The sequence below is a fragment of the Mrakia frigida genome (genome assembly GCF_051309035.1).
Source record: "Mrakia frigida strain ATCC 22029 unplaced genomic scaffold BDY24scaffold_23, whole genome shotgun sequence".
Classification (NCBI taxonomy): Eukaryota; Fungi; Basidiomycota; class Tremellomycetes; order Cystofilobasidiales; family Mrakiaceae; genus Mrakia; species Mrakia frigida.
This window is the reverse complement of record NW_027481258.1, coordinates 310,250-332,493: the sequence shown is the minus strand read 5'-3', so window position 1 is coordinate 332,493 and position 22,244 is coordinate 310,250. Positions and strand designations below refer to the sequence as shown.

At 54.1% G+C, this 22,244-nt stretch overlaps 5 protein-coding genes across 5 annotated transcripts; 2 read left to right on the top strand and 3 right to left on the bottom strand.

Annotated features, from left to right (window-relative positions):
- Positions 1-37: 37 nt before the first annotated feature.
- On the bottom strand, positions 38-2,790 carry UTP6 (snoRNA-binding rRNA-processing protein UTP6). Its single transcript, XM_076644192.1, has 6 exons — positions 2,657-2,790; positions 2,524-2,581; positions 2,295-2,439; positions 2,015-2,186; positions 1,241-1,928; positions 38-1,156 (listed from the first exon to the last, which is right to left on the bottom strand). Exons 1-6 carry the CDS (start codon positions 2,674-2,676, stop codon positions 182-184), a joined length of 2,058 nt encoding a protein of 685 aa, XP_076495014.1. The 5' UTR covers positions 2,677-2,790; the 3' UTR covers positions 38-181.
- Positions 2,791-4,982: 2,192 nt separating this feature from the next.
- BDY24DRAFT_435696 (transmembrane amino acid transporter protein-domain-containing protein) lies at positions 4,983-7,852 on the top strand. The gene is made up of 15 exons (XM_076644191.1): positions 4,983-5,190; positions 5,399-5,421; positions 5,540-5,608; positions 5,692-5,743; positions 5,830-5,941; positions 6,009-6,101; positions 6,172-6,248; positions 6,326-6,453; positions 6,522-6,557; positions 6,631-6,747; positions 6,820-7,064; positions 7,157-7,230; positions 7,336-7,429; positions 7,494-7,578; positions 7,677-7,852. Exons 1-15 carry the CDS (start codon positions 5,018-5,020, stop codon positions 7,727-7,729), a joined length of 1,431 nt encoding a protein of 476 aa, XP_076495013.1. The 5' UTR covers positions 4,983-5,017; the 3' UTR covers positions 7,730-7,852.
- Positions 7,853-7,882: 30 nt separating this feature from the next.
- Positions 7,883-10,450, bottom strand: CCA1 (tRNA adenylyltransferase). The gene is made up of 9 exons (XM_076641258.1): positions 10,174-10,450; positions 9,779-10,036; positions 9,611-9,712; positions 9,278-9,506; positions 8,821-9,185; positions 8,616-8,724; positions 8,418-8,543; positions 8,248-8,345; positions 7,883-8,152 (listed from the first exon to the last, which is right to left on the bottom strand). Exons 1-9 carry the CDS (start codon positions 10,423-10,425, stop codon positions 7,901-7,903), a joined length of 1,791 nt encoding a protein of 596 aa, XP_076495012.1. The 5' UTR covers positions 10,426-10,450; the 3' UTR covers positions 7,883-7,900.
- Positions 10,451-10,509: 59 nt separating this feature from the next.
- Positions 10,510-11,697, top strand: BDY24DRAFT_123343 (uncharacterized protein). The gene is made up of 3 exons (XM_076635954.1): positions 10,510-10,539; positions 10,617-11,537; positions 11,638-11,697. Exon 2 carries the CDS (start codon positions 10,707-10,709, stop codon positions 11,526-11,528), a length of 822 nt encoding a protein of 273 aa, XP_076495011.1. The 5' UTR covers positions 10,510-10,539; positions 10,617-10,706; the 3' UTR covers positions 11,529-11,537; positions 11,638-11,697.
- A 437-nt stretch (positions 11,698-12,134) lies between these two features.
- Positions 12,135-22,174, bottom strand: BLM10 (proteasome activator BLM10). The gene is made up of 45 exons (XM_076637757.1): positions 22,114-22,174; positions 21,784-21,981; positions 21,055-21,319; positions 20,806-20,974; positions 20,581-20,698; positions 20,434-20,506; positions 20,027-20,359; positions 19,855-19,941; positions 19,542-19,774; positions 19,337-19,444; positions 19,187-19,267; positions 19,000-19,119; positions 18,786-18,935; positions 18,368-18,719; positions 18,224-18,295; positions 17,960-18,151; positions 17,855-17,898; positions 17,611-17,785; positions 17,509-17,538; positions 17,158-17,431; positions 16,880-17,091; positions 16,744-16,794; positions 16,589-16,678; positions 16,413-16,514; positions 16,300-16,340; positions 16,117-16,231; positions 15,961-16,037; positions 15,847-15,886; positions 15,556-15,769; positions 15,338-15,487; positions 14,885-15,275; positions 14,754-14,813; positions 14,523-14,683; positions 14,407-14,454; positions 14,317-14,334; positions 14,027-14,249; positions 13,914-13,961; positions 13,694-13,846; positions 13,581-13,633; positions 13,281-13,497; positions 13,114-13,212; positions 12,939-13,049; positions 12,747-12,874; positions 12,459-12,676; positions 12,135-12,390 (listed from the first exon to the last, which is right to left on the bottom strand). The coding sequence occupies exons 2-45, from the start codon at positions 21,895-21,897 to the stop codon at positions 12,377-12,379; spliced, it is 6,024 nt and encodes a 2,007-aa protein (XP_076495010.1). The 5' UTR covers positions 21,898-21,981; positions 22,114-22,174; the 3' UTR covers positions 12,135-12,376.
- Between the last annotated feature and the right edge of the window lie 70 nt (positions 22,175-22,244).

Below are 22,244 nucleotides of genomic sequence, written 5' to 3'. Positions count from 1 at the left end.
CCCTTCCTCCTTCGAAGAAATCAATCCTTCCAGTATCCCCAAAACACCCTTTTCCTCAGTCCATCTGGCTCTCTCGTCAAGACGAGGCGTCGAGAAGAAGGACAGTTTCGACGGCGCTTTCTTCGACGCGTCGCTCTTTCTCCTTCCCGTGGCCGATGGATCGAAGCTGATTAAATAACAATCAAGGCTCTTCGCTCATCTCAGCATCCTCCTCCTGCTCCCTCTCGTCCTCCTCGTCCTCCTCCTTCTCCTCGTCCAAAATCACCCTCCACCTCTCCTCGACCCTCGCTCCGATCCCCTCTCCTCCCTCCACGCCATTGCTCCCCGGCAGCCTCCTCAAACACTCTCTCACAGCCTTCGCCTCCCCAACTCCATTCAGCCACCTCAACCAAGTCAGATGACACTCCACCTCCTCCTCCTCCTTCACTCCCTTCTCCATCATCCCTTCGCCTCCGCTGATCCCGAACGAGCTTCGCCACTCGTTGTAAATCGCCTCGAGCACCAACCGAGGCGTAGGGAGGAGCGACTCGTGGGTGAAGGCGAAGGAGTAGAATTCGGGCGTGGGGAGGTAGAGGGTTTTGAAGGACTGGAACGTTGCGAGTCGTTGAGGGATGGTGGGAGGGGAGGTGAAAGGGTGCAGGAGAGGGAGGGACGAGATGAGGAGGTGGGTGTGGATAGGGAGGGAGGAAGAGCCTGTCGACGAGGCAGAAGTGAAGGTTGTCGATTTAGGAGTTCGAAGTGATTTCTGGAGGAGTCGATGGATTTCGGTGGTTTGGTCGGCGAGGGAGAGGGTGGAGGAGGAAGAGAGATAGAGGAAGTACACCTCCCAGAGGGATTCCCATCCTTCCAGCTCCTCCTCCTCCTCCTCGGAAGGCATTCCGGCAAGACCGAGATCCGCTCCTTGACGCATGACGACGTCCAGGTCGTCGGAGGCTTCAGGGGAGGAGTAACGAAGCTCGGCGGTGAGACGACACGACCAGACGGAGGGAGAGTTGGGAAAGAGGCTTGTGGAGGTTCGAGCTGCTGAGAGGATCTTTTGGGGTGTGAGGGTGGGTGTAGAAGAAGAGAGGAGGTGAGTGAGGTGAAGAGCGTGGATTCGGGGGGTGGTGTTGGGAGGGAGGAGGAGTTGGTTGAGGTGATGCGAGAGGTATCGTTGCTGAGGGGAGAGAAGCGAACGAAGACGCGTCAGTTCCCGAGTGTTACGACCTGATAAGTGTCCAGAAGGTAGCCTAATACTCACAAGTCCATCGTCTTCGACCTTTCCTTCCCAGTTCCTCAGCGCGACGGCGAACCTCTCCAGAACAACATCCTTCTCCTTTCCCTCCAGCTCCTTCCCAGCCTTCTTGAACTCGTCCACCATCTCCTTCAATGCATCAACCAGCTTCTTCCCTTCCAGCTCCTTCTTCTCTCCAGGGTACTCGCTATCCTCGAACGACCTCATCGCCAGAATCGTCCTCCCCTCCGCCGTCCTTCCCAACGAGCTTCCCTCCTCCCTCAACGACGCGTAAACCAATTTCTCGAGCAGCGGCGTCCTCAACACCGTAGGGAACGTCCTCAGCAACCTCAGGAACGACTGGTGAAGCTTTAAGCTCTCGGGCAAAGCCTTCCTAGCTCCCTCCCAAACGGCAACGACGACGGCACCGTCCATGATGGCCTTCCTCCCTTGCTCGCTCTGGTCCTCGGCGGATCCTTCCTCAGCGGTGAGCTCGGCGTCCTTGACTCCTAGAATTTCCCAACGACGACGAAGACGTTCGACCCAGACGAGTTCCATCTTGGCGTATTCGGTCCAGAGAGGGATGGAGTGAGGGAGGAGACGAAGACCTCGTTGAAGGAGCGTTCGAGCCGAGTTGGGAGAGAGGTTGACGGTGAGCTCGTGGGAGGAGAGGAGGATGTAAAGGGACGGAGAGAGAGGGTGTTGGAGAAGAGCACTGTGTATCGTACATAATGGAGGAGAAGAGGTATCAGTATGTCTGAGAAAGGAAGCGAACGAGAGCAGAGAAGAGAAAGGACGAACGTCGCGAGGACCTTTCCGACGAGCTTTCGAGCTCCCTCCTTCTTGGCCACCTCAGCGTACTGGATCCAGAGTCCGATGTCTCCCTTGAACTTCTTGGTAGCTCGATCGAAGATGTACAGAATTCGCTTGACGAGGGAGTAGGAAGAGATGGAGGGTTTCGAGTGGGCGTTCTCTGAAAGAAAGAAGGGAGGAGAGGGAGGGAGGAGGAAGGTCAGCTTTTGTCGAGCTCATTCTCTCAACCTACATCAGCTCCAGGCAGTAGAGAACCTGAAGGACTTACTCTTCCTAGCGAGCCTCTTCTTCCTGAGTTCTTCCAAGTTGAGCTCGTACTCTGCGTACCGAGTGAAATCCTGCTTCCTGGCGACTCGTCGGATGAGAGCTCGCTCAAAGGCGGTTCGACGTTTGATGATCTCTCGGATTTCCTCCTATGATGGCCAAACAAAAATCAAAACGAGGTCAGCTCGACGCCTTAAGAGAGATTGGTACCAAAGGTCGACCTCTGAACTCACAGTATCGAAGAGCTTCTTCTCCTTCAAGTCGTGAAGCTCAGGGAGCATTTGCTCCAAGCTGAACGAGACGGAGAAACGAGGCCGTCAGTACGCCTAGAAGAGCTCGGAAAGTCGGATAAGCGTATAGACTCACTAGTAGTCCACCTTCTCCATGTTGGGCGAGTTTTCAAAGGGTTTCTGTAAGAGGGGAGGGAGGGAGTTGAAGGTGAAGGAGAGAAGAGGGAGGGGAATTGAAGTTCTTGAGCTTCCCGCAGGAAGCTCACCTTTCCTTCCCTCCCTCTCCTCTTTCCTCCGACCGCATCTTGCTCGAAGGACACACTCTCTGTGAGTGAAGCCCCGTTGTCTATGGATCACAGATATGAGGCTGAACGAGTCCCTCCTTTGATTTAGCAGCGTTCTCGCCAGGCGTTCCTCCTTCTCCTTCCCGTCCTCTCCATCCTTTCCTCCCTTCCTCCCTCTACTCCCAACCATGGCTTCCACCTCCTCCTCATCCAACAAGCGACCCAGAACATCCTCCTTCACACCCAAATACCCCTTCAAACCTCCAAAAACCATCTACCATCCCGATTTTTTCTCTACTCCCACGTCGTCGAGCCCAAGCCGCTGTTCGACCTCGAGGAGTATAGACCAACTTCTCTCGATGTGCAACAAGCACGACGCTCAACTGGAGGTCGATCGCTCTTCACTACATCCCAGCCCTCCTCGACGAGATCGATCAGGAAAAGGACCAAGGGGATGAGGTAGCCTTGTGCAACGTTCTCGCCCTCTCGTTGATCCTCTTCCAGTTCCGGACGAGGACTTTCGCTGAGCGATCAATTCACTTCATGGGTATCCAAGGCCAACCGGACGAGGAAGTTGATGTTTGGTTTCCTCTGCATTCGAGGGAAGGGACCAAGACGGGAAGGAAAGGGAGAAGGCTCGGACGGTTCTGGTTGAGGCCGTTGGGTGTTGGCGACATCTAGTCGCCGTAGCTGAGAAGAATGGACCTTGAGGATATCGCCGAGTTCGATAGAGTTCGCCGAGTGGGAAGAACGCGCCGGTTGACTTCAAGGCTCGTTCGCTCGTCGTCCTTCTCTCCGCTGAACCGAGCTCTTGCTGACGACCTTTCGTTTTCTACAGATCCATGCTGAAGCCTGATTTACTCTCTACAGTTCGTTTTTTGCTACGGGAATTTTGAGCCCGAGACTCCACCATCCGATCTTCGTCGCAGTTCTTCTTTCCCTCAGCTGCCGCCACTTTCGTTCGACCTCGCTGCTCTCTCCCTCCAATCTCACGATCAACAGTACAATACCTGTGAGTTTCGACTCAACTGCTTCGATCAAGACGAGAAACGACGCTGACTGGTCGCTTCTTCCGTTCCTACTTTCCAGCGGATGCCCTCTTCTTCGCGTCTCCTTCTTTTTCGTTCTCTCACGAACCATCGACGCCGCTCACCGACCCTCTCTCAAAATCCCACACCACCCTCGCCTATGCTTTTCTTCGACTGATAAGGACGTCTTCTTCGCTTCGATCTCTTCTCTTTCCTTCGTACAATTCTGTCTCGACACATCTGACGTTATCTTTCTTCCCTCCCGGCTGCTTTTCTTCCAGTCCACCGACACCTCGGTCTATCTACCCTTCGTCTATGACCCGTTCAATATACGAACATTTACAACCTTCGTTTCAGCTCCTCTTCTCGTTTGGAATTGGAGAGCGGTCCACGGGAAGCGACTCGACGCGTCGACCCTTTTCCTCTCTCGAAGCGAGTCTCGGCCATCTTCCCTGTCTTGAACGATTTCCCTCCAATATCAATCTCGAAGTTTGGCACTCTGCTGATCGGCGAGCTTGCTTCTTCCTCGTCGTCGTCGTCCAACTCGTTTCGTTCGACCTGGCCTCCCTTCTCGCTCCGTTCTCTCCCGAAAATCGGTGATCATGTCGGGGCCACTTCCGTCCCTCTTGTTTTGCTGCTGTAAGACGACAAGCTGGAAAACTTCCGAGCCACGTCGCGATCTCCCTTTCGACTGACGCGACGTCCCTCTCCTCCCTCCCTGGCCTTCCTCTTCTCGTTTCCAATCTCGATCCTCTCGCCCCTTCACGAGGAAGCCGACATCGACATCTGGAGCCATCATGACGACTTTCCTCACTCTTGGTGAGAAACCCTTGGACGGAGGAAGGAGGGGCGCAAAGGGAGAGTCCACTGAAAACGAAAAGAAGAGAGGCTTGTTTTTGGTTGGGAGAGACTCGGTCGCTCAAAACCTTTCGCAGATTAGATATGGATATCTACACCCTCTCACGATAAAGACGACTGAGAGGTTCTTGACAGTTTGCTTGACCTATCAGAGCCCCAGCAATCAACGTCAAGTCAAATCTTCTCCCCCTCGTTCGCCATCCCCAGTTCCCTTGGATCTTTCTCCATCCTGGATCTCGTCGAAAACTCCCCGTCTTTCAGCCTTCCCCTCCAACTACTACTACGTCCTTCCCCTTCCCTTCCCCTTCCTTTCTTTCTCCGCCAGACATGCCGTACGAGAAGAAGGAGTACCAGGACAGCTCGGCGACTCCCGAACGGACAGAGTCGAGACACGTCGAGGAGGGAGACGCTGGGGCTGTAGTCGTCGATGAGCAGGGAAGCGAGTTTGTTGCTGAGATCAGTGAGCGGTCTATGAGCTGGCAGAGGACAGCTGTGCTACTGTGAGTCGGTCGACCTTCTCTCTCAAAGTTGGTCTTGATGCTAAAGGGGACGAAAAAGGAGGGAAGAGAAAGCTCGTCGCATGGGTCGGGAAGGGGCCGACGAAACGCGAGCTCAGCCCTCCTCCTTCTTTCCCCACCCTTCTTTCTGTGATGGATTCGTTTGAGGACTGACTCTACGGCATTCCTTCCTTCCTTCCTTCCCTCTCAGATTCACGGAGTACATCGTCTTGGGTGAGCACTTTCAACGCTCTCTTGCTTCGCTCTCCTTACCGGCCACTCGACGCTGACTTCCTTGCCCACTTCCGCGTGTTTTCTTCGTCCCTCCCTCTTCTCCCAATCTTCTCTCAAGCCATTCTTGCATTCCCTTACTCGTTTCAGGTGCTGGGAATGGCTGGTGGTGTGATTGCGACCCTCCTCAGTTCGTCTCGTCCTCAACCGCCTCTTTCTTTTCGTCGTCGCCATCGACCTAGACCGCTAACCTTTCTTTTGACGACTCATCAGTCGGTCTAGTTACGCTCTACACTTCTCACGTCCTTTGGAGATTCTGTATGGCGTGAGTCGGACCGGTGAAGGAGAAACAAGGCGGAAAGAAAGGACGATTCACTGATCTCCCGCTCTTCGTTTTGTCGTCTTTCTCAGCTACCCTCAATGCCGAGACATCGCCGACGTCGCCTACTATCTCTTTGGACAAAAGAAGGTCTACTGGTACGCCGCTTTCGTCGGTCTAGCCGCTAACAATCTCTTCATCATGGTGAGCCCCTTTCGTTTTTGTTTTTCGCGTCGTGGTCTCGAAGCTGATCGTTTTTGCCATCTCTCAGGGACTTCATTGCAACGCCGGAACTACAGCGATCAACACCATGGGCTATAAGCTGTGTAGTGCGGGTATGGGCGCCATCCTGGGTGTGATCATGGTTCGTTTGATTCCCTTTTCGACGCGTCTTCGGTTGCTCATTCCTTTCCCTCTCTCGTTTCTCGTCTCAGTTCTTGGGATCTCTCATTCGAGATTTTCGACACACCACTCCCTTCGGAATCTTCTCTGCTGGAACCATGTTTATCTGGTGAGCTCAGCACTTTTGAGAGATCCATCCCGTCGCCTCGTCGAATGCTGACTGCTCGACTCCTCTTCGTTTCGTAGCTTCCTCATCGTCGTCATCGGCCACTCCGTTCAAGGAACACCAAACGGATACATCGATGCGGTTGAGACTCCTTTGACCTGGACAGTTTGGGCTCCGGAGGGAACGACCTTCGTTCAAGGTGTTTCTGGTGAGTCTCGAACGCTGCTCTCTCTTTCGCGTTGTCGTCCTCTTACACCCCTGTTTCTTCATCTTCAGCTATCCTCAACATCGCCTATACCTATACCGGGCAAGGTAAGCTACATCTCGACTCAACTCAGCCCCTCCGTCGGGTGGTTTCCTGACATCTCGCCTCCCTTTTACTCAGCTCTCATTCCCTCTTTCGTTGGAGACATGAAAAAGCCAGAGGACTTCCCTAAAGCGCTGTATCTCTGTATGGCCGCTGAGCTCATTCTCTTTACCATCTCGGGTGCCGTCGTCTATTGTGAGCTCGTTTCTGAAGCTAAGAATTCGTTTCAAACAAACTCCAGGGCTGATCAACGTCTCCGTCCTCCAGCTCACACCGGAACCTTCCTCACCACCGCTCCCGCTTACGGATCTCTCATCAGGAAATACGGACAGCCTGCCGCGGCATTCACTCTTCCCACCATCCTCATCGTTGGTATGCTGTATTCCCTCGTCACATCGAGAGCCGTCTTCTTCCAGATCTTCCCGGAGAACTCGAAGCATCGACGAAGTCACACCGTCAAGGGATGGAGTGTTTGGGTCGCTATCGTCGCTATCGGATGGTTGATCGCATACGTACGTGTGGTTTCTTCTGCACTTTTCTGCTTCTCGACGCGCCTCGAACTGACCCGAACCTCTCGCGTGTCTTTTTCGTTCACGGCTCACAGATCATCGGAGAATCGGTTCCCTTCTTCAACGATCTCCTTGCCCTCATCTCTTCTCTCTTCAACAGTTGGTTCGGGTGAGTCGTCTCTTCGAGGAATGGATCGCTCGTCTCGTCTCTTCGCTCTCCTCCCACTGACGTCCTCTTCTTCCCTTTCCTTTGCGTCCTCCTTCGAACTTGCAGATTCATCTTCTGGGCTTGCGCTTATAAGTTGCTGTACAAGAAGACTGGATACTTCACTTCGGTCTCTCAATCTGCTCAGACGATCCTGAACGTGGTGAGTCTCGATCGTCGGCGCGTCTCCCCTCCTCCGCTGACACTGGTTCCTTTCCGTCACTCAGGTCTTGTTCGTCGTTGGACTTTTCATCTTGGGACCCGGCACCTACGCTGCGTGCCAGTCTATTCGGATCTCGTACGCAACTGGATGTGAGTCTTTCCGTCGGCGCGTCTCGTTCCTTTCCATCGGTCTTCTTCCTCCATCGCTGACCTGATCTCGTTCCACCATCCCTTCCTTGCCTCTCCAGCCATCAAAGCACCCTTCGGATGCCCGAATAGTGGTTTCCTTTTCACTCGTTGATCTATCTCGCCCTGCTCTCTCGTTCTCTCATTCTCCTCCCTAGATCAGTCCGGCCGGTTTCGCCTCGTCGACTTTTTCGTGTTTGTAGAGCTTTCCGCTTATTTCAGCCGTCCTTGTGGTCCGAAGGCTTTCGGTTTGGGAGAGCTGAAGAAATCGCAAGAGTCGCATCATCTAGATCTTCTTCTTCTTCCCTCCCTTCTCCCCTCCACTCGCACCTGCTCCCTTCGCTCCTCCTTTTGCTGCCGGCGGAGGAGGAGCTTCAGCTACCACCCTCCCTTGCTCATACTCCTCCTTCAACCAAGCAGATCCTTCCTCTTTCGTTCCTTCGGGGTGGTCGAGCTGCCAGGTGACGATGAGATCGAGGGAGGTCTTGAGGATGGGTCCTCCTCGGGTGAGGGAGAGGAGGGAGAGGACTTCTTTGCCCTGTTTGAAGAAGGAGAGCGTAAATAAGACGAAGGCAGGTCAGTAATCGGAGATCCGTGTGAAAGGGGAGAGGGAGAGGAGAACGCAGAACGAACGTCGATGATGGGTTTGGCTTCGATAGCTGGCGGAAGGTTGAGAGCAATTATTTCCGACACGAAGGTGTTATAGAGCTCTACTACGGACAAGGCGGCGTCTTTAAAAGTGTACGAAAGAACACAGAAAGTCAGCTTTTTGGTCGAGAAGAACGCGACGAGAAAGAACGAACCGTCAAACCTCCCGCTCTCGGGGTTGAAGTGAGGGAGGAGATCCATGATGAGCGACCAGAAGATAGAGGTCGTCCAGCAGGTATCGGAAACGGGGTTGTGGATGTAGATCTGGCGAAGAAGGTTGCCTGCGAGGAACGAACGAGGAACCCGTCAGAACGAGACCAAGCCGAGGAGAGAAGAAGAGAAAGAGGACGAACCGATGGCCGATCTCCGAGTGGGGGGTGGGAACTTGTCCAAGCTTGGTAGAGACAGAGCTTCTGATGCCTGGAAAGCTCGTCCGACGAAAGAAGCATCTGCCCCGCTCAACTGAAGTCCGAACGAAACGAAGGAGAACGAAGAAGACGCGTCTTGTTAGATCTCGCTCTTTTTCGAGGTTTGCCTTCGATCAGACACGAAGCTTACCTTCATCACCTCCTTGATCACCGTTTCAGGAGCCGAGACCACCGTCTTCCCAGGCTTGACCGTCAATCCTCGGTACGGCGTCGCAAAAGCAGTCAAGAAAAGTCTCGTCCGTTCCTTCTTGTCCTGAAGTCGGGCGGGAAGGAGGGTCGGGTGGATGGGAGGGAGTGAGGAGGCGGTCGAGAGGAGGATTTGATCGAGGATAAGAGCTGCGGAGAGGGCCGTAGCAGACGGTGCTGGAGTTGCTGGGGAGGAGGAGGAAGGAGAAGTCGAGGCGAAGGTGTTTTGGGAGGCCGTCGAGAAGAAGACGATGGAGGAGTAGATGCCCAGGGATTCGATGAGCTGGATAGATAGAAGAGCATTCTTGCCTGATAACGGTATGAGGGAACCGAGGGATATCGAGTCAGTCGGTGCTCGAACGCAGGGACGCAGGGAGGGAAGAAGACGCGTCGGGACTGACCACCGAACATCTTCTCGATCTCGATACCAACTCTCTCCCGACTGATCCTCTCCCTCAAAGACTTCTTGATATCCTCGTCCTTGACTGCCTCGACGATGTCCTGATGGAGGGTGAATCCGTATCGAGAAGCGAATCGAACGCATCGGATGATTCGAAGAGGATCGTCGTCGAAGGTCGAACGAGGAGGGAGAGGAGTTCGGATGATCCCTTCTTCCAGGTCGGAGAGACCCTGTAGTAATCAAAAGCGGACATAGAGTCAGACTCTGGCAGAATAGAGCCGAGAAGAGGGAGAGATGGGAGATTGGGGGTGCTGAGGAAGAGCGGGCGACGAACCTTCTCTGTCCAGTCTTCCACCTTCCTCGTGTGAACGTTGTAGAAGAGCGAGTTGATGGTGATATCTCTTCGAAGAGCGTCGTCTAGCGGTGTCCCGAACTCCTATAGAAACGAAGAGAAGGAAGGATCAGCTCGGCTCTTCGACGACGACGAGGTCTGCGAACCCACCATCATGCTTGGGATCCTGCTTCCCTCGGTGTATCCTTCCTTCCTGAGGTTGACGTAGTCGAGCTCCATCCCCATGACATCCTGTTTGGCCGTCTCGAGATGTTTGCTCTGTTCGGGGTTGCTCTCGATCTTTGCGATTCTCGTCTGAGGGATCTCTGGGTGGTGATCTTTGAGGAAGGTCGAGAAGGCGGTCGCGAAGGGGAAACCGTAGTGGTTGGAGAGAGCGAGGTCGATGTCGTTACAAGGAAGACGAAGGAGCTGAAAGGTGAGAGGAAAACGAGAAGGAAGAGAGGTCAGAGAAGGGGAAGAAGGAGGAAGGAAGGGAAAAAGAAGTTGAGCTCGCTCCCTCCTCCCTTCCTCCTCTTGTTCTCCTCGAAACGACAGTAAAGGCTGACCTTGTCTCGGACCCAGCCTCCTGCGATTCTACACTCGACTTGAGGGCTATCCGGTTCTGTTGTTTCCACGTGCTGCTTGAACTGTTGGAGGAGGGAGCAGAGTATGTCCTCCTCCCTGGTGAGTTGAATGGTTTGATCGCTGACGAGCATCGAGGGAGCGGAACGGATGATTCGAGAGTGAAGAGAACGTGAAAGGGAAAGGGTCGAGGGTCGAGAGGGGTATAGAAGGGAGTGAAAAGGTCGTAGAAGCATGCAAGATGCTCCAGGAGGTCGTGGTCGTTGAGGAGAGCAAGGGAGAGCGAAATCAAGTTCGAGCTCACTCAGAAGAGTTCCTTCTCAACCGCTTCCTGCTTCAAGGACTTCCAGGTTCGTATCTTCTTTACCACATCTACTCATCTCTCGTCGGCCTCTCCGTAACTTACTGGGAAAACCTTGCGCTTCAGCAGCTCTCCAAAGACGACCTCACCTCCTTCGATCCCGTCTCCTCCTTCAACCTCCCTCCCTCCTTCCCCTTCCCCGTCGTCCCATTTGCCATGACCTCGACCTCTGCCTCCTCCTCCTCAAACAAACGTCCCCGAACCTCCTCCACCTCTCCGGAACCTCCAAACTCCAAGCCCCGTCAGGCACACTACGTTTCACAGTTTTTCAACAAGACAGACGACTCGACCCTCCTCCTCGAGAGTTTCGAAGGAGCCCACTTCGCCGTCCAGAGGATCCATCTCTCGGTCGCCAGCACGGTCTTCAGAGATACCCTCCTCATCGGATCGGACGACTCAAGCCACCACATCGACGGTCTACCCGTTCTCAAGCTCCTCGAACCCTCATCCACCCTCCTCTCCCTCCTCCCCTTCCTCCAACTCTCCCCCGTCGTCCCTCTCCCGTGGATCGAGAACGTCGCCGAGCTCGATACACTTCTGCAAGCCTGCGACAAGTACGACGCCGTTCATACTGGGAGGACCATCTTCAACCATGTCTTTCCTCGCCTCTTGACCTGGATTCGCGACCCGGAGGACGACGAGGATCATCACCTCCAGGACCTTTTCGCCCTCTCGGTCATAACTCACTCCCGATTCGATACAGGATCCGACTACGTCGAGGAAGCCATTCGGCTGATGGGCACCCAGGGAGTGCTGGACGAAGCGATTGACCTCCCGGTTCAACATCATTCGATGGAGGGAGACAAGCTGGACTCGGCGAGGATCGGTTGGAGGCCGTACAATATCTTCGACATCTCACCCTCCTTCTACGAACGAATGGAGAGGAAACACCTCGAGGACTTCACTCGACTCCGCGAGAGGGTCCTCACCGAGTCCTTGTACAGTTGGAAACGTGCGGCCGACGACTTCGTGTTGTAAAGCACTTCTGTACGTCTACATTCTCTTCGAATCTCCGATCCCACGTCGATGGCTCTTGCTGAATATATCTATCGTCGTCTCTCTCTGTTGGCTTTGCTTGAATCTCCAGTTTTCGCCGTCTCGGACCAGTGGAAATCGCCGCTCGTCAACAATCATTGAGAAGCCCTTGTTTTCTCGCAGTGAGTTACTCCCTCGTTTCCCATCTCTCTCTATTGTATCTCTTTCTCGAAGCTTTTTCTTGTTCCTCCTTCTAACGAGCTGAGATCTTCACTCTCCTTTTTCGGCCCTTCAGCCTCGTCCTTCACCCTCACGACGCGTCGCCCCCATCCCTCTCGTCCTCCTCGCCAAACCTCACCCAACATCGCCGTTTTCGGATAGTTTCACCTCAAAGGATCGCCTAAGCTTCTTATCTATGGTGAGTGCTCGTTTTCTTGAGTCTCGGACGCGAAGGAGTCAGGACGCGTCGAGCTGACCCTCACCTTCGCTTCTCTCTTCCTCGGCTGGACTCTCTCGCCTGTTCATAGGCACCAATCAATTTCAACAAGCCGTCTCGTTCTTGATCATTCCGCTTTTTTTTTTGTTTTCCGTGGTTGAGTCCCAAAAAAAGGAACTCGAGACGCGTCGTTTAAACAAACGCGTCGAGGGATGCTGAAAGGAGAAGAAACCCGTTTCATATCACAGAAAAGCTAGGCTAACAACCGAAAATGTATCAACTGGAGAGTCAAAGCAAGAAAATATATAAAGCTACAAGAAGGTATCCAAGCGAGAGAAGAGGTCATCGAAACAGCGAGCGACGGAAGGACGTAAGGATGGGCATGAAAGGGTTCCGAGAGGATAAGAGAAGAGATCTAGGCGTAGTAGGCTGTAGAAGACAAAGTTCGATGTCAGTAAGGTTGCTCGAGGCAGAATCGGTGAGGGAGGAGAGCTCACAAGTTCCGGAGAGGATCGAGGTCAACGAGGAGAGCTGATCTTCGGTGAACCGTTTCTTGTCTTCGTTCTCCCAAGTGTCTTGATGAGAAGCCTTGAAAGCAGCGGCGACCTTTCGAACCGTCGTCGAGACGGGGATGGGATCCGAAGCGTGAGCGGCGAGGGTCTCAGCGAGGAGTTCCGGGACGTAGTGAGGGACGGTGTAAGGGAAAGCTTCGACGCTGCGAAATCGAAAGGGAAAGGGTCAGTATTTGAATCGACGACAGAGGTCTCGAGACGATTAGAACGTACATGGCTCCGACTCCGAGGACAGCAGCGTGCATCTGAGTGAGAGCAGCGGTGTAAGCTGGATCCTGATCTCCGTTCTCGAGTCGACGTTTGGGAATCTGCGTCTGTCGAATCGTCTTCTGGAATCGGTTCTGTAGAGAGGGGACGACGTAAGTCCGAGGTCTAGGGATCCAGTGGTAGAGTATGTATGCGTACCTTGAAGACGACGATGCTTGCTCGCTGACTGCATCGAAGCACGGTCGAGAGGCAAGAGGACGCAAGGTCTCGAACTTCCAAGTTCTTGTCCGTCAGGCACTCGGTCAGGACCTGGAATGGAAACGAAGAAGTCAGTCTCTCATCGAAAGAACTGAGGCGAGAGTGGTAGACTTACCTCCATGATCGAGGAAGCAGTCGCGTCGTCGACGAGAGGAAGACCACGGAAGTAGACGGTGGCCAAGACGGGAAGGACGTGAAGACGGATGTGCCAGGACTGTTGCAGGATCGAAAAAGGTTCAGAGACATCGCAGATAGATGTGTTCGGAAGGGAAGAAGACGAACCTTGTGAGAACGAAGAGTTTGAAGAAGAGCGAAGAGGAGAGGCTTGACGGATTCCAGAGGAGGTGAGATCCCAGCGATGAAAGCGAGAGCCTTCGTCGAAGCAGCTTGAAGAGCAGGCGAATCCTTGAGCTCTCGCATCTGGAAGATCTCCTCGATCAAGGGAAGAGCATTCGTGAAAGCAGCTGGACCGTTGAGATCGATGAGACCCTTGTGAACGCTGAAGGAGGAACACGAGGAGGAGGAGGACGAAGGTCAGCGCTCGACTCCATCGATCTTGGATTCAGGTCGTCGAGGACTTACTATCGAAGGAGACCGAGCGAATGTTTGTCGTAGGTTGAAGAAGGTCCAGTGGGCTTTGAAAGATAGGTGAGCTCGAGAAGAAAGCCAGACGGGTCAAGGAAGGAAAAACTCACTCCCGAAGGTCGTTCCTCCCTCCAAATCGCAAGAGACTTGACGTAGGCCTGGATGTGGTGAAGATCCGTCGATCGATGAAGACCCATGACGTCTTGGTCGACGATCTGGCACTCCTCGACGAAGGCCACCGCCGAAGGGTTCGAGATGTGCCACTGCGAGAGCAAGAAAGAGGGACGCAGGTCAGCTCTCGTCGACGCCGAGAAAGACAGAGGAACGGACCTTGGTCTTGGCAAGTTGATGAAGGTTGTCGGCGAGAAGATCTCGGATCTGAAGAAGAGGAATCGGAGGTCAGCGTCTCGAGTGAGAAGAGAAGTGAGGAATCTAGAACGAACCTCAGCAAAGTCGTTTCCGAGAGCCTTAAAGTACTCATCGACCATGCCTCCAGTCCAGGACTCGAACCTCCACGAGAGTCGGACGATCAAGCAGTTCAAGAAAGTGAGAGCCTTGGTGATCTCGAATGCGAATCCAGCGGTGAGGTCGACCGAACGAGCCTTCTCGAGGACGAAGTCGATCAGAACTTGGATTCGTCTCGGGTCGGTCTTGTAGAAGTTGTAGCTGCAGCGAACAGAAAGGAGCGGTGAGCGATAGTTCGAATCGACAGCTTAGCAGCAGGCCAACTTACTCGAAGAAAAGCTCCCAACTGGAGAAGAGAAAAAAGGAAGCGGTGGTCAGAATTCGATAAGGCGACGAGAGACTAAGAGGAGAAACGCACCAAGTCAAGGTATCCGGCTTGATGAAAGCAAAAATCTTCGGCAGCGCACTGAACGAAAGATATGAAGCGTAAGAACGCGTAGGATTAAGAAGAAGAAGAAAGGAGCGAGGACTCACAGCTCGATCCAGTCGTAGAACTCCTTCCTCGCCTTTCCAGGCCAGTGCTTGGAACCTCGGATGAGACCGGAGAGCAGCTCTGCAAGAGCTCTTTGCTTGTGTCGATTCGAATCGGGATCGTTGACGAACTCGTCGAGATGAGGCTTGGCCATTCGGAAAGGCTGTCGAGGGAAAGGAGCGAGAGTCAGATCGAGACGCGACTTCGAACGACAAATGAGGAAAGGAACGCACCAAGTCGACGAAAACCTGCGAAAAGGACTTGATCATGTTGATAGCGTCTCCGGAAAGGTACTGCAGCGGTCGAAAGAACGTCGATCAGCGTCTCGAAACGGAAGGAGGAAGGGATGGAGACGAAGACTCACAGTTCGAGCATCCTCCTGCGAAGCCCATCCGACGAACTTCTTCCACCATTCGGGATCGTTGACGATCGCCGTCATCGCTGTCATCGCCTCTTGACTCGAAGGATCCCAAGTGAAGGGAGACTCGTCCCAGGGAGCCTGAGTGTAACCCGTCAGCTGCTTTCCCCAGACGAGCCATCCTCCCGAGGCCTTGTCCTGCAGGAAGGTGGTGGTATCTCCGTCGGCGAGGGGGACCTTGAAGGCTTGGAGGTAGTCGGAAGTGAAGTTGGGTTGGCTTGGGTCGATGTCGATGGTTCGCTTGAGAGGGTTGGAGGACTTTCCGAGGAGGAGAGGTTCGTCGGACGCGCCGGTCATCGTTCGAAGCTTGATGAAGTGAAGGACCTTGGTCATCGAGCTGTTGAAGAAGCAGGAAGGTCAGCTTGGACGTGGAAGAGTGAGAGTTCTTAAAAAACGTACAGCTGAGCGTAGTGTCGAAGTTGAGGAAGATCCGAGACGACTCTCGAGAGGAAGAAGGTCGCAAGACGAGGATGGGTCGGTCGATCCCTTCGAACGAGAGCTCGAAGGTACCTCTGAGCGAAGACGGTGTACTTCCAGTGAGTGGTAGGCCTACGAGAAAAAAAACGGAGGTTAGCCTCAGGCAGAAGACGTCATGAGGTCAGGGGAGATTCACTCACTTCTCGGCGAGATCGAGAAGATCCTCGACCATCTTGTCGAAAGCAGCATCTCGAACGACGCTTCGGTTCTTGACAGACTGGGAGACAGCGGCGAGAACAGAGGGTTGAGAAGCATACTGCTGTCGGTTCGGAACGAGCGACCTCGAGGCCGAGTCGATCTTGGGGTTGGGGACGTTGGATCGAAGCGTGAAGGGTTCGGAAGTTCGAATGATGGCTGAGACGGAGCGAAAGGAGAGGGTTAGCATAGTCTTCTGCGTCGAGAGAGAGCTGATGGGAGGGCTTAGGACCCACTGTCTTCGGTAATCTTGTTGATGACGGCCTGGATGGAAGCCTAGGAGTTGCAAAGGAGAAATGAAGGGAAGTCGGCGTCGAGTCGAGGCGGACCTCGAATTCGAAAAAACTCACCTTCTCCTGATCCTGGGTGCTGAGAACCTTGAGGACGAAGTCTCCGAAGAAACGGGGATCCAGGATACTGAAGGAAGCTACGAGGGAGGAAAACCGAAAGAGAGGAGATGTGAGAAGAGGACGAGAAAACGAAGAGAGCCAGACTGAGACGCTCACCGAACGCCTTTCCTCCGATCAGGTAGAGAGCTCCCTTCATTCGATCAGGATCGACCCCAGTTCCGAGGGATTCGAGAATTCGAGGGTAGACGAGAGTCTTGGTTCCATCATAGGACTGGGAAGGTAGAGGAGAGTCGAAGTCAGAGACGGTCGAGGTGTGGAGGAAAGGGGAGAAAGACTCACTCGAGCGACGGCGTCGAGAACGTTCTGGCCATGTTTTCGAACTGCAGGAAACAAACGAGAGTCAGAGGAGGGCTCGCATAGGTCGTGAGAAGGCGGAGAAAGGTTGTACTGACTTCGGGTGTACGACGAAAGCGAGAAGTCCATGAGTTTCGAGATGAGCTCGTCGTCCAAAGCAGATCGCGTCCTGATCCATCCGTTCGACCTCGACCGAGAGACTGAGAGCAAGAGGGTCGAGAGTTGGGATGTCAGTCTGTAGTTGGCCTCGAAAAAACTTGTTTGAGATACTCACGATGATACAGCTCCGCTCGGGCGACCCAGGCCTTTCGAGGAAGGACCTTCTGACGGTGATGCATCTTGACGGACTTGATGATCGTGTCGTCTGAAAAGGTAATCGCTGATCAGTTGCCTGATAGAATGGAAAGGGGGAGAGCTCGTCGAACTCACAGTGAAGCTTCCTCGCTTCCCAGCTCCTCGCGTCGAGGCCCTGAGAGAGCACTGGGAAGGCGAAGGGAGAGGGAAGGGGTCGAAGAATCAGCAAAAATCCAGACCAAGGTGTAAGACCAAGTGGACGGATACGTACTGAAGGTGTTGATCGTACTGATGACCGAGAGAACAGCGTCCGTCGAGTCGTCTCCTCCTTCGTTTCTGAGGTAATCGGCCGCTCGATGAACGAACTTCCCGATCCGCTCTCGAAGGGCGGCGAACTCCTGATGTCGCGAATCGTTGACGTCGGTGAGGATGAAGGCAGCCTTGTAGGTAGGGAGAGGAGCTTGGAACTCGGGAGGGCATTCTCTGTTCAAGAGTGAGAGAAGAGGTCAGCTCCGTTCTTCCTCAGAGAAGAGAAGGAACAGGACGAACCCTTTATCGGAAACGACTGCTCCTCCCGACTTGGTCGAAGGATCCTCGAGGTAGTAGGCGTAAAGCCCATCGAGGCAGTGTCGAAGGAAAGAGAGCTCTCGGCAGAAGCTGTTCGTCCAAGCCTTCGACGGAGGACCGGAGGAGGGGATCTTGGTTTCGAGAGCGACCAAGGTGGGTTCGACGAGTTCCTTGAGCAGACGGGTTACAAAGTTGAGTTCGGCTTCTCCGGGGACGTGCCAGTCGATGATACAGTCGGCTCGCTTGTAGACCTTGCCTGCAAGAAAGAGAAAGAGAGGCAAGGTCGGTCAGGACGCGTCGAAGAAAGAAGAGCGAGGGAATCAGTGAACGAACCCCAGTAGAGATGCGAGTTCTTCTTGAAGTCTGGGCGAGAGAAGATTGGTCAGCTTTAGAATCTCGAACAGGTCGAATCGAAACGACGTCGAGAAGACGAACCTTCGCTGTTCCACTCCTCCTTGTTGACGAAACGAGCGTCCTCCGTCCAGCAGGTCGTGAGGCGAAGGAAGAGTCGAGTGATCAACCTCGAGGTGATGGACCAACTCCTCTCGTTCAGAGCCTTCTCGTTGGCGAACTTGATGAGCTCGATGAGCTTGTCTTGGTGCTTGAGGATCTGTTGAAGTGGGACAAGAAGGTCAGCGCTCGAAGTTCGAGATTCGAGGCTGAGAGGGTCTCGACGAACCGATTCGTCGGCGTAGGCGAGCATTCCAGAGAGAATCGACATGTCTGCGAGGTAGAAAGGAAAGAAGTGAGTTGAGGAAGGCGGCGAAGGAGCGAATCGACTCACAGGCGTGAAGAGTCGTGTCGGAAGACGATGGAAGCGACGCTGAGGTCGTTGGGACCGAAGAAGCTCCTCCCTCCAGCTCAGAAGTGATCTTCTTGGCACAAAGTGCGAAGAACCGATCGAAGACCTTCGCAAAGTTGACTTTGGCGAGAGAGCTGACGAGCTGAGACATGACTCCGACGGTGTTGGCTCGAACTGAGAGAAGGGAAGGCAGAAGAGTCAGTGGCAGCTTCGACGAGCACAAGGTCTCGAAGGGACGAGACTCACCAGTCGAGCTGGCGTATTCGAAGATCTGGTTGAGAGCAAGATCGAACAGGGGATCGGAGAGATGTGAGAACACTGCGAGACGAAAAGGAAACGATCAGCTCCCGTTCGAAATCCGACGCGTCGTCTGAGCTCGTGTGAACTCACCGATCCCCGTCGACTTCTGTACCATAGCGTTGACCGTCTCCTCCGTCTTTCCTCCGGTCTTGAGACTCCTTCCTCCTTGATCAGGCAAGTTTTCAAACAGCGTCAAAACCCGCGCCACGTATTCCGACAGCCACGACGAGAGGCCTCCAGTCGAGTATCGAAGAGCTTGGTTCTCCTCGGCGATGGGAAGAGGAGGTTCCTTCTCCGGATCTTGATCCTGATCGATGTAGATCTCGGGAGTCGAGGCGTTGGCCCAAGGGGAAGGGCTGGCGTCTTCTGAGGGCTCAAAGTCCGTGAGGTCGGAGAGACTGGCGAATTGGACGATGTTGGTGATGAACCAGGCGGTGGAGACCTGATAAAGAAGATTGAAAGAGAGTCAGCATGAAGTTCGAGAACGAGGGGGGGACGAGGAGCTCACCGTCTTCATCGGATCGTTCAGATCGATACCGGGCAAGCAGAGCTCGAGCAGAGGGACGAGGTTTCGGCCACCGAGGTAGAAGACTTCACGAGAGATCATAGGGTGAGAGATGGCGGCGAGACAGGCGAGAACGGCGGGTGTACGATGAGTCTGAGGAAGGCAAAGCACGTCAGTTTGAGCAGGGAAAAGAAACGTCGACGAGACGAGAGCTCACCTCTTCGAGACCAGTAAGGGAAGGGTAGGCTCGATCCAAGACGGATTGGATGACGAGGTTGGGCTCGAGGAGACTGAGGTACTTGAGGCAGGCGTGACTGAGAGCCATCGTAGCGTCGTGCTGGGAGAAGGAAGCTCGAGTCAGCTTCGTCGACGCGTCGAGACATCGAAAGGGGATGTGAACTCACCTTCGAGAACATCGACAGCAAAGCGACAGTTCGAAGGGAAAGACAGAACTCCTTCTTGATCTCCTTCGTGAGACGACGAGACTATTCGGAAGAGAAGGATCGTCAGTCTTCGTCCCTCGAGTTTGAGGAAGAGGACAATGAAGAACGAACGGGAGGAGTTTTGCAGCTCGACTTCTCCTCCGACTTCCACCTCTTGACGAACATTGCAGCGAGAGCCCAGATGAAGGTAGCCGTAGTGACACTCGATTGACCAGGGTTCTGTAGAACGAAGAAAGGAGATCGAGTCAGCGCGTCGTTCGGCGAAGAGATCCTGGCCCGTCGTCTTTTCTGTTCTCGAAGAGAGACTGCAACTCACACTCGGATGGAACATACTCTCGCAGTTGGTAATGAGCTTGGCGAGAGCATCCAGAGCCTTGCTTCCAGCGAGGTACTTCTTGTTGGGAACGGGGACTCCTCCGAGTTGAGCTGAAGAGGTTTCGATTCCAGTCATCGCAGAGGGACCACAAACGGCGGGAGTGGCGGTTCCAGACTCGGGAAGGAGAGGAGCGTCGTTGGACATCGAGTATATGATGATTTGGGCGAGAGATTCTGAGAACCGAAAGGGAAAAGACGAAGACGCGTCTCAATACGAGATTTCAGAGATAGAGCTGAGACGCGTTGGGACTCACGAATCCGATCCGAAGGCTTCTTCATCTTCTGCATCGTAGCACTGAGCTTGGCATCGGAGTGAGCTCCGGTCGCGTGCTTCTGTCCCTCTGTAGGCGGTGAAGAGACAAACGAAAGATCAGCCAAGGTCTCTCTCCTCCTTCCCCTCGACATATCTTGACGAAGGTCACTCACCCATCGACTTCAAAGCCAGCGTTACGACACTCTTGAACTCGTCCTCTCCCAAGATTCCAACGTCTTTCCAGATTCCCTTCCACGATCCGTCGAGTTCCGAAAGAGGATCCCTCGACGACGCGCCGTTGTCTCCAACCGAGAGGGTCTCGGTCTTGGACTCTCCCTGAATCTCCTCGAGGTCTTCCTCCGGGCTCGAAGTGTAAACGTAGGATGGAGAGAGACGAGCAGGGTCGGAGACGGCGGGGTTGTGGTGAAGTTCGGAGAGACGAGCGAGGAGGTCGAGCATCTGATCGTCGAAAGTCGCCGAGTTGAAGGAGGAGGAGAGCTTGAACACTGTGAGGGGAAAAATAGGAACAAGAGGTAAGTAGGTGAGACCTCGCTCCTCATCTTGTCGAGACCGGACTGACTCATCGGAAGCCAGGTTTGAGGGTGAGTGAGGGGAAGGAAGTGAACGAGGAAGGCTTGAGTAGCGACGACGGTCTGTTCGAACGTGAACGAGGAGTAAGTCAGTTTCGGGTACTTCGGTCGAGCATGCCAGCCGAGTTTGAACTCACGTTGATGTTGTTTCCGTCCATCATCGGAAGGAACGCCTCGAGCATCGCGTTCGTTTCGCTCGGGTGGAAGAACCTTTGCGAGCTCTCGGTCATGCTCAGAAGAGCTCCGGCGATGTTCCTGAGCAAAGAGATAGCAGTAGAAGTCAGCAAGGTAATCTCGTGAGAAACAGAAGAGAGACACGACGAGCATATCGGGAGGGAGAAGAGAGAGACTGAGAAACTCACGTCAAGCCGGTCTTTCGTCCTTTAGGGAAGAGCTCCGCCTTGAGGATGTCGAAGATAGGACGCCAAGGGAGAGTGATGTCTTTCCTCGAGACATACTTGTTCTTCTCTGTGAGAGACATGACCATCGACGAGCACGTCTCGACGATTCGAGCTTCCATTCCGGGCGAGACTGAAATCGAGCGAACGCAAGATCAAAGGTGAGCTCTCCACCTCTTCGAAGCGGGCACAATCAACGACTGCGAGACTCACCAGCGAGCTCGAAGTACAGCTTGAGCAGAGCAACTCGTCTCTCCCTCTTCATCGGGTACTTCATGGCGAGATATCTCGAAAGATCTCGATGCCATCTCCAGAACCCGACGTCCCAGTCCTTGGCCTCGATGGCTTCGCTGAGTCGGACGAGGATGAGGTCTAGACGTTCGTCCATGGCCTCTAGGGATTCGACCTTGTAAGGGAGGGAGTTGGGGTAGGAGAGGAGAGCTTGACGAGGATCGGCGACGGAAGGAAGGGAGGAGGACTGAAGGGAAGGGGAGGAGGGAGGCACGGGAAGGAACGAGGGAACCGTCAGCTTTACGGTCCTGAAACAAGTTGAGACGGGTAGAGTGTATTGATACGAGGCTAATAAGAGGGTCAGGGAGGTCGGGAATGAGATGGTAGGATGGTGAGGGATCGGAGGAAGGAGGGAGATGTTCGAAGGTCGAGCTCATCTTTGCGAGTTGAGCTGACGATGGATCGATGGATCCCTTCCCATCGCTTCCCTCAGCAGCAGCGATGAGTCCTGATCAGAAAGGGCACTCCTGTTATCCTCTGAGTCTGCACCAGAGACGAGGCTCTGCCGACAAAGAGCTTCAGGGGGAGGAGGAGTTGGAGATGTCGAAGGAGACTTCCCTCCTCCCCGTTCTCCTGCCTTCGAAGCTGATTCTCTGCCCTCCCACTCCCCCCTTCTCCCAGAAACTCCAAGAAGAACGATAAATTACTCACAGTACCGATCTTTGGTGAGTTGCCATCGACTGTGGGAGCATCTTCCTCGTCGAAGAAAGCGTCCGGATCTGAAGCGTTGCTCGAGTCGTAGGACTTGATCTCGTCGTCGTCCATCTGTTCCAGAGGAGAAGAGCGAGGACGGGAAGGGGGAGGAGAGAGAGGGATAGGGGAGTGAGGTTCCGAGGACGTCGTGTTGAGCTTTTGGGTAGAGGAGATGAAGGTGGGGGATGGAGGGAGGGAAGATCGAGAGAGGAAGAGAAGGGAGGATCTGGATCAGTAAAGAGAGGATAATCGTCCATGGAGCAAGAATGTGGTTAGAAGGGAACTTACGAGGTGCTTTTGTTTCGAGAGTGTGTCCAGGCGGAAGGGAAGGCGAGGTGACGGTGTGAGGGTGAGGCAGCGTGCAGCTGGACTCGATTGGAAGTCGTCGAGCTCACTCCCCTTCTCGATCTTTCTTTTTT